Source organism: Phoenix dactylifera, unplaced genomic scaffold, assembly GCF_009389715.1.
Source record: "Phoenix dactylifera cultivar Barhee BC4 unplaced genomic scaffold, palm_55x_up_171113_PBpolish2nd_filt_p 000007F, whole genome shotgun sequence".
In the NCBI taxonomy this organism is placed as follows: Eukaryota; Viridiplantae; Streptophyta; class Magnoliopsida; order Arecales; family Arecaceae; genus Phoenix; species Phoenix dactylifera.
This window is the reverse complement of record NW_024067666.1, coordinates 1,569,814-1,579,299: the sequence shown is the minus strand read 5'-3', so window position 1 is coordinate 1,579,299 and position 9,486 is coordinate 1,569,814. Positions and strand designations below refer to the sequence as shown.

Genomic DNA, 9,486 nt, shown 5'->3' with positions numbered 1-9,486 from the left:
GCACAGCAACCACTCAACTCCCTCTAGCTCCTTTTCTCTCTCTACCACCCAAGAGGAGAGAAGAAACCGAGAGGAGAAAATTAAAAGAATCTCCACCCTCCAAGAAGTCCATCTCCGATCCCCCTATCTTTCTTCCCGATGGCCCAGCTGGATCAGGAGTAATGTGAGGGAAGGAAAACCAAGACCAAAACCAAAAAAGAGAAGGGATGAAAGATAAGAGTGGAAGACGAAGGGGAAAGACGAGAATGGAAGGAATGAGTATTTGTATAGCTGCAGCATCTTCCGGTGGGGGCCTTCCCTGGGCCGGGGGCCTTAGGCGACCGCCTCAGTCGCCTAAGGCTCGAGCCGGCACTGGTAAGTAGATTAGTGAAGCTAAAACAAGCCGGAACTATCAATCTGTTCATTTTGTTACTAAGCAAAGTTTATTTAACACCAAAATTAAAATGTTCAAAAATGAATTAACACTATCCATCAAATTTAAAAATTTCATAACTATATAATTGAAATATAATTTTTAAGTACAATATTTTGTAATAAAAACTGTAGTTTGTTATAGTTTATTATATGATTCATTTATATGCAATAGTCACAAATTGAGCTAAGTTCTGGGGAGCCGAGTCTAAATCCATCTCAATTTATTTGCAGCTGGAATAAGCTCACTTCAAACACGAGGTATTCAGGATCATTTTGATCGATCAAAAGTTCTGATTAATAGTCCTCAAAATAGGCACACAGAAATTTACATGAGCGGGTTAGTCGCCGCCTAGTGCTTCTCGACGCACTTTACGGTGAAGGCGGCCGTATTCCTCTTTAGGCCGCCGAATGGATACGACCACGCCTTCTCCTGCCGCCACGTCACCACGACGTCCCTCCAGTGGGACCCACCGACCTCCTCCCCGCCGTCAATAAATACCCCTCCCCTCCTCCTCGCTTCTTCCCTTTTCTCCCGCTTCCCTCCTCCCCTCCCCTACCTTAATTCTTATTTACAAATAGGTCCTCCACGATGTCCTTGGATGAATTTTTTTCAATCCCTTTCCCGGCCCTCGAAGGCGAGTTCGGCTTCACCCCCTGGCCGGCCCCGGCCCCGGCCCCGACCCCGACTCCGACCGCCAGTCTAGAAGAACCACTTGATGTTCTCAACTGGACCTCTGAATCTCCTCTGGTTTCACCAATCAGTGAGCTTTGCGAGAACCAGGCCGCCCTTTCGCCGTCCGAGAAGCGCCGGCTGAAGCGCAGGATCTCGAACCGCTTGTCAGCCCGCCGCTCCCGCATGCGAAAGCAGCACGAACTCGAGGAGCTCCGGAGCCAGGTAGCCCGGCTCCGCTCCGAGAACCAAGACCTCGTCGACCGGCTCATCGACGTCTCCAACCTCTGCCTCCTCTTCCGCCACGACAACGACCGGCTCCGCGCCTATTCCGCCGCCCTCCACCGCCGTCTCTTCGAGCTCCGCCGCCACATCGTCCTCCAGTAGCTTCGCCTACTCCCTTCTCCCCCGCCGCCGGCGCCGGTCTGCGCCAGCAGCGGCTTTGCTTCCGCATACGAACAGACCCTCGCGTCGCTAATCGCTTAAAATATTTAAAACTTGGGAAATTTTTAAATTGGATAATGTGGAAAGAGATGGAAAAGAGTCAAAGAAAGCCAGCCACTGCTCTCTCTCTTCAACATAAATTTATGGCGGGAATTTGCCGGGCTTTGCTTTTGTTGGAAAAGCGGTTTGTGTAAATTATATAATTATTATTTTTTCCCACCTTTTATTTCCGTGTTTTTTTCTCAATAAATGGATAAAACGAAGACATCGAAACTGGCGATATATCGACGATATTTTCACGTTATATAGCGTGACGACGGAAGCGCTCTAAATCCAGTATAGAGTTCGGAGAAGACTCGTGAACTTTTTTTCTAATTTAATAAAATAATACAAGTGCAGCGAGGGCAGCTTAGATGTGCCCTTGACCGTTCTGATAGCGTTGAGATTCGCGTGCAACTGGATGGGCGGGGGAGATCATGACATGCCGAGGTGCCGTGGTTGTTACGTTGGAAACGGTGTGAGGAAATAGTTTGACATCTTATGGCATGATTGGGTTCCTTTTTTTTTTTGGATAATTTAATCAACATTTGGTAATATTTTATGGATTGCTTGTCAATCATATTAATTTTTCTGAACGGCTATCACGACTGCCACGTCAAAAAGGCCGGCGTGCCAATTTCCAGGTGGCGACTTTGGCGTTTTAAGTTTTTTTTTTTAGTGGATAGGGGTTGCATCTTTTGCTCTAAAGGAGGTCATCTTCCTTTTCCATGAATCTATCATTAGATTGCATGGTAATCACTTGGAGATCTATGCTGATAGTTACCGGATTACTTTGAGATTTGTATGGAATGCAATCCAAACAGATGATGTCATAAAAGAAAACTAATTATTTTTTTGCTCCAAAAATACAACCCAAACATCTATCTAGTGGGGATTGGAGTACTTGTAGCACCCAGCTCCAATGTAACCTTCTGAGCAGCCTGAAATTGGTAGCTCAATGCACGTAGTAGTTCCACTATCAACAGCTTCTCCATTTGGGATTCGAGCCTCATTGATCGTTTCCAAGTACTTTGAAAAATTAAAGTAAAGCAATCAGGTTGGGTTTTGCAAGGCCAGATTAAATTGGATTAATTTTGATCATGGATAAATGAAATTGATTTGGATTCAGTCATGTCACATTAGGTTGGGCTAAAGTTGGTCTCGGGCTCAGCTGATATTAGAAACTTGATCCAACCCTAGTCCAGCCCATACTCAGTGAACATTTGTGTCCCAAGCTCTACCTAATGAATTACTCCCTTGTATAATAGTAGAGTTGCTTCAATAATTTTACTATAACTTGTAAGTATATATCGTCCCTAAAATAACGAAAGATATGCTATATATGTGATATACAGTATCTAATATGTGTATAAATAATACAGATATAAGGTTGGACTGGATAAAACTATTCAGTTCACAAACCACTGGCCCAAGTCAGGCTAATTTTAGCTCGAGACAAAATTGAAATGCTATTTCAGATCAAGAATCATTGAGTCCTTGATTGGGCCTCAGTGATGAACACTTAAAGGTCATTCGATGCTAAATTCATCAACAAGAAGAAGGGATCTTTGAGATATGTAAACTTTTATTCTATCTTTTTCATTTATTTCTCTATTTTACATGTTGCTTTAAACCGTAAAAATGCGTTCCCCCTAGTTGAGCAAATCTTACTTCTGTTTTATTGGAAATAGTCTAACATTTGTAATTGTTTCTTTTCTAATGATCCCAACATGTCAATCAGATTGTTGTAGTTTCCAGTTAACTGCTGTTCAATAAATGTTTGCATCTGTCATAAAACTCGACCATCAATGATAAAAGAAAGTAGGAAAGAAGAAGTCAGAATGAGAGAAGAAAAGATAGTCGACCAGTGACCACTTTGAGGGAACATCTTAAGTGTATGACATGTAAGAAATTACAATATATGGACTCACTAGTTATTTGTTGTACAATAATTAGGAAAATAATGCAAAAAAAATGATCAGTAACTCTTAAATGTACTAGAAGAAACAGTTGCCTTGGAAATGCAACGCAGCGAATCCTCACTGCTTTGGAACCCTCCAAAATGTAAAGGGGACCATATTGAGAATCCAAGTCCAAAACAGCCTAATCAATCCTAACTCTAGTGTGAAGTTCTGTAATGGAATGGCTTTGTCCTCAATATTTGATTCCTGTTGAAGGTTTATGGAGATTATTTTTTACAAGCTCAAATGCCTCTTCTAGTGAAGTGTCAAGTTCTGCAGGCTCAATGACCATACTTCTTATTTATATATAACAATGTCCCTTGTGCCACTTTTCATCAGAATGCTATCAGATGCCTTTGGTGGTTCTTTCTTTAAGCTCGTCTTGCAAAAGCCAGGTATAAGCATGTTAGAGGCTGGGGTATGTGGTTGCTTCCTAAAACACTACAAATTGCTCACCATTTGCCTACGAACATCCACTATCTTCACATGGCCCACTGTCGACAACGTGAGATATTTATACATCTTCACCTTAAGACAAATATTTGAGCATTCTTCTTAGAAGAAGACATGTTTGAGAATTATCCTAGTAAAAATTTCCGTGAGTTGTCTCTCTGTCCAATAACAAGCTGCATTCAAAAGTTAGTAGAAATGGTTTTGATATACCCTAGATTGCCATCGACATTATCATATCTAAGGAGCCAAAACAAATGTTTTTTTCTGTTTGAAGGAAAAGCCAAAACAAATAACAAGTCCTCCAACTAAATTGTATGATTTAAACCAATCATGCCACTAAGTACCATTGTTTATGAAGTTGATACATACATTCTCAACCAAGGTATATCATACTGTACCTGTCACGCCCCCGCCTGCGTGGGGCACGTGAGGCACCCAGTGCCCACGTGGAGACCACACGAGGGGGGACCGCAGGGCTCCTCTGCCAGATATTGTCCGATTCCGGGGCTTCACGCAAGCATCCTTTACCCCTCTCCGATTTTGTTTTTCACCCAAAATGCGTCTGTAGGATTTGGAGACACCCACCTTATATGCCTAGGCTCTGAAACGAGTCTTTTCAATGTAGGACTATTGGGCCTTACATCCTTTCCACCATCGGACAAGAGTTGTCCTCGGCTCTGATATCAAATGTCACGCCCTCACCTGCGCGAGGCACATGAGACACCCAGTGCCCCTGCCAAATATTATCCGGTTCTGTGCCTTCACGCAAGCGTCCTTCACCCCTCTCCGATTTTGTTTTCCATCCAAAACGCATCTGCGGAATTTGGAGACACCCACCTCATATGCCCAGGCTCCGGAACGAGTCTTTCCGATGTGGGACTATTGGGCCTCACAGTACCGAACTAAACCATACGGAACGTACCGTACTGTACTGATTTGGTACTAGTATACGGTGTGGAGGGCATACCGACACTCAGTATTGCTGAATCAGACTTCTTATCGAGTATATCTACATAGTAATAGAATAGCACCAGTATGGAGCCTAGTACTGAGACAGCGTGCAAGGCCTCGCGCGGGCATGTGTTTAGTCCCATATTGGTTATTCGTTGGATAAATCTTGGGTACCTATACAAGATCGAGGAATCTAAATCATACTTTTCGGCTAGCCATTTTAAGTGAAGTCTTGAGTTGTTATAAATGGTATCAGAGCAGATCTAACCTATAATCTATGTGGGCTAAAGGACATTACAGCATGATTCTATTAGGGCTGACCATAAGCCGATGGTGGTATTTGTGATTGGATTTGAACTTTTAGTATAACGAAGACATCAGGGCTTAAACAAGGAGAGTATATGAGGACCCGCGTGGGCATATGTTTAGTTCCATATTGGTTATTCGTTGGGTAGATTTTGAGTACATATACAAAATCAAAAAAACTAAATCATACATTCTGGCTTGTCATTTTGTGTGAGATCCTCAATTGTTACACAGCGTACATTAGCCTCAATTTTTATACTACTAGAATATGACAAAAATGGAGTTCATTCTGTTTATGACATCCATTTTGATGTACCATGCCTGACTGTTGAGAGAAGCCTACCATCATGTGAAGGAGACTTAAATGTGAAGGGATATGAAGGAGGATAAGAAGGCCTTACAAATAGGAGAGACAGCTTGATGGAAAAGAGGATAGACGGAGAGGCTTGCCAAGAAAAAAAGATGAGTTTTTTGCATGGATGCCCTTCTAAATATCGGATTTTGTATAAATACCTTTCCAAATTGATATGTACATGTATACCCTCGTCAAACTCCATTATTGTACAAATGCTCATAATATAACGGTTGTTTTAATGGTGTTAAGAAAAATCATATTTATACTAATTAAAAATAAAATAAATTTTTAAAATTACGCTATTATCCCTGTCTTCTTTTCCTGCTATCACTTATCAGGATCGCGATCTATTTGCATGTCTACCCATTAAGGGTATTTTAGTCATTTTAATTTGAAACCGTTATTTTTTTAACGTCGTTAAATAGCATGGATACATATGCAAAAACAAAAATAAAAAAGAGGTAGAATAGCAAAACAAGTGTTTTACGAGGGTATACATGCAAATATCAATTTTGAAAGGATATTAATACAAAATCCGATATTTAGGAGAGTATTCATATAAAAAATTCAAAAAAAATATACCGAGAGTTTTTTTTTTTATGAACAATTTTTTTTGGTATGTGCTTTTTTTTTTGGGGGGGGGGGGGGGGGGGGGGGGGGGTTTGTTAAGTTAAGGCACTAAAGGACTCCCTTGGTAAAAAGAGTTCTATTTCTTTCCTTCTTTTGGATTTACTCTCTAAAAAAATAGCAGTCTATGATCGCTGTTCCTATGTCACTGTCTCCCACTCGTTATATTAATCCACCTATGCCGCGTGGAGCAAGAAACTTTTTTTGTCGTCACACAAGAGGCAGGCTACAGTACTACTCTCAACGCATTGGTTGACCTTGACCTTTTGATGTGTAAGCATTCTTTAACAGAATTCATAATTTCACTCGCAGTAAAAATAAAAAGTCACGCACTAATGTCATTAATCATTGGCTTATATCACTGTTGTTTTCATCTGCCGTACATTTAAAATCATGGCTCACGTGCTTGTGACTCAAAGGTACTGCAAACAAAAATCGCATAATGGCTAGCCCATTGAGAATTTGAAGCAGAGTTTTAATTTCTTTTCTTTTCTTTTCTTTTCTTTTTAGTTTTAAATGCCTTTTTCTTTCCAGAAATGAGGTAAAAGAAAGTTATTCACTTTATTTAGACTAGTAATGGCAGTGAAAAAGATGGGAACAAGCCCTGAAAAGTGCAATTGAGTAGTCCAATGCTCAACAATTTCGCCGACACATGGAAATTTTCTCTGCTGCTTTTGGACGGAAAGCACAGGTGAATTTTTTTTTTTTCACTTTTCTAGACAATAATTGTACAATCCTTTGGTTTTGCCTATGCATACACGGCTGGAACTCATAAATGAGTTTCTGAGAGTTTGTGGATGATCCACTTCGGAAGTTGGTATTGGAAACACACTTGCAGGAGTGTGCTGAGGAGTAAAGATGACTCTGCTCTAAAATCTTCTGCTGCTGTAGGCGAGGAAGCTGATTTTTTTTTTGAGTTTTTTTTTATGAATACTCTTTTAAATATTAAATTTTACATAAATATTCTTCAAAAATTGATATTTGCATTAATACTCTCGTAAAATTTTGTTATTGTACAAATGTCTGTAATATAACAGTTGTTCTAACGGTGTTAAAAAAAATTATATTTATATTAATTAAAAATAAAATAAAATTTTAAAATTACGCTATTGTTCCTATCTTCTTCTCCTATCGGGATCACAATCTATTTGTATATTTACTCATTTAGGGTATTTTAGTTATTTTAATTTGAAACCGTTAATTTTTTAACGTCGTTAGATAGCATGGGTACACATGCAAAACAAAAAATAATAAAAAAAGAATGACAAAACAAGTGTTTTAGGAGGGTATACATGCAAATATCAATTTTGGAAGGGTATTTATGCAAAATCCGATATTTAGAAGGATATTCGTGCAAAAAACTCTTTATTTTTAATTATTTTTTTATATGTCGAAGGGTCTGATTTATAGAGTCCTAGAATATATACAACCAGTAGCATCCGTCGCAAGAAAATAATTGAACTACTGGAGAACCGAGGCTTTGATTTGGATTTTCATGGAGGTATGTGAAGCAAGAGCTAACACAATCTTTTCGATCATCTTCAATAAAAAAATAGAAAATCTTTTCAATTATCATCGGAAAGTTTATATACGCAATTAGGAATAAAAATTTAGGTTGATGTTTCGATACTGGCTGGAGCCTCTCTTCCTTTGTGCTAATATATTATCTCGATAGAAGATTTTTTTTTTTTTGTTAGGATGGGTGATTCATATCTAACGAGTACGATTACATCCAATAAAATCAGAGAATAAAATATCTCGGAGTGCCCGAGGAAGCTTTCCATCTTCAACCCATACGGTACTATCCATATGGCTGGGCACATGGATAGAAAGGCTTTTACATGGTTGTGTTTTTACTAGAGATCAAGGTAGATTTGGTTCTGGGAGAAGTATTATGGGGTGGGGAATCCTAACTCTGCTTGGTGGATATGGGAACTCTCTTGTCTGGCAGTTCAAAATCAAGTTAACATTCAATGATAAGGACATGCTCAATTTTGGATAGCTCATTCCATAATTTATAAAGTGGAGGATAATGCATTCTTTTTTTTTTCACCATCAAGAGGACGACGCTTGTTAGGCAAAGCCTCGGGGAAATATTGGATGTGACAAGTCATGGTTAACAAAAAAGATTCAAGAAAATTTAAGTGAACCAAGCCATATCAGGAAATTTTTCAAACATGATCATATAATGTATTCGGCCATACAGGGCACGTTTTCAAGTATAATGGGTCAACATACTTTCAAACGTGCCTGTGCATGCGTGCAACCAAAGTCCAAGAAAAGTTGATAAGAAAGGAGAGAAAAAGGCTTTCCATCAAATCACCATATCTTTTGAGAAAAGAAATTGGACATGAAAGCATGGAACTTGACAAATTTCCATCAGGGAATGGTAATAAGCTCTGGTAAATCCACATCAGAAACGAAAGGTCACATGCATGATGTTGGAGGAGCAATGGTCAGCACCATGGACACATTCACTTGAGTGCGAGTGGTAGCACTGAGAAATTTCTTCAGGAGATCTGATTGCCCTGCTTTGCGAAGTACAACCAATGGCCCATTTGGAATCAAATCAGCTGGCCACCATCCATCCATGAACAGGGTCTCTTTCCCTTAGTTTGGTCGAACGAAGTAGTTGTGCCGCAGCCTCTCCTAGCCAAAGCTCCTTCTTAAGGTGGGAGCCTGAAAGGCGAGCACATTCCACAAAGATGGAAATCCAAGAGGTGTGCAAGCTAATGGCTAGCCATCTTGCCATGACTTTGTTTCTTGTTCTCGGGCAGAGGAGCCAAAGCAAATTACATGGACTGGGGTTGGACTCCTCACTGCCCACTGCCCAGTGGAAAAGGAGCTGCGAAGAGTGACTTCTGGCCCTGAACCTGAAGACATACTCCCTCGGGCTCAGAGCAGAAGGGCCAAAAGGTGATATGGTTTTGAACTTTGAAGCATTCTCGGCTCTCGGCGTGGTACTACCACACCACCATGACCAAGGAGCAGCAGTACACTTTGGAGAGTAGCAGGCAAACCACTATTCGGTTCGCCCCCAGAATCCCAACGACAAATCAGTTCAATCCTCTCTCTCTCTCTCGCTTGTCACGGACTCATGCCTCCATCCACTACCCAACAACACTGTAGGGACCATTGGGTACTTAGCAACCACATTTTCTTTTGGCTACTCGGATCATTTTGATGACATTTCAACCGTGCAGTTCGTTCCCGCCTCTAGTCTTCACTGCATGACTAACTTGTCTGGATAAAGGTGACGATGTTCG

General features: G+C 40.5%; 1 protein-coding gene across 1 annotated transcript; it reads left to right on the top strand.

The window, feature by feature from the left end:
- Positions 1-656: 656 nt before the first annotated feature.
- On the top strand, positions 657-1,723 carry LOC113463055 (basic leucine zipper 4-like). The gene has a single exon (XM_039115837.1). The coding sequence runs from the start codon at positions 1,004-1,006 to the stop codon at positions 1,469-1,471; it is 468 nt and encodes a 155-aa protein (XP_038971765.1). The 5' UTR covers positions 657-1,003; the 3' UTR covers positions 1,472-1,723.
- Positions 1,724-9,486: the final 7,763 nt, after the last annotated feature.

Excerpts from the sequence above, each read along its gene's own strand:
- LOC113463055 (XM_039115837.1), top strand. The coding sequence starts at position 1,004 with ATGTCCTTGGATGAATTTTTTTCAATCCCTTTCCCGGCCCTCGAAGGC.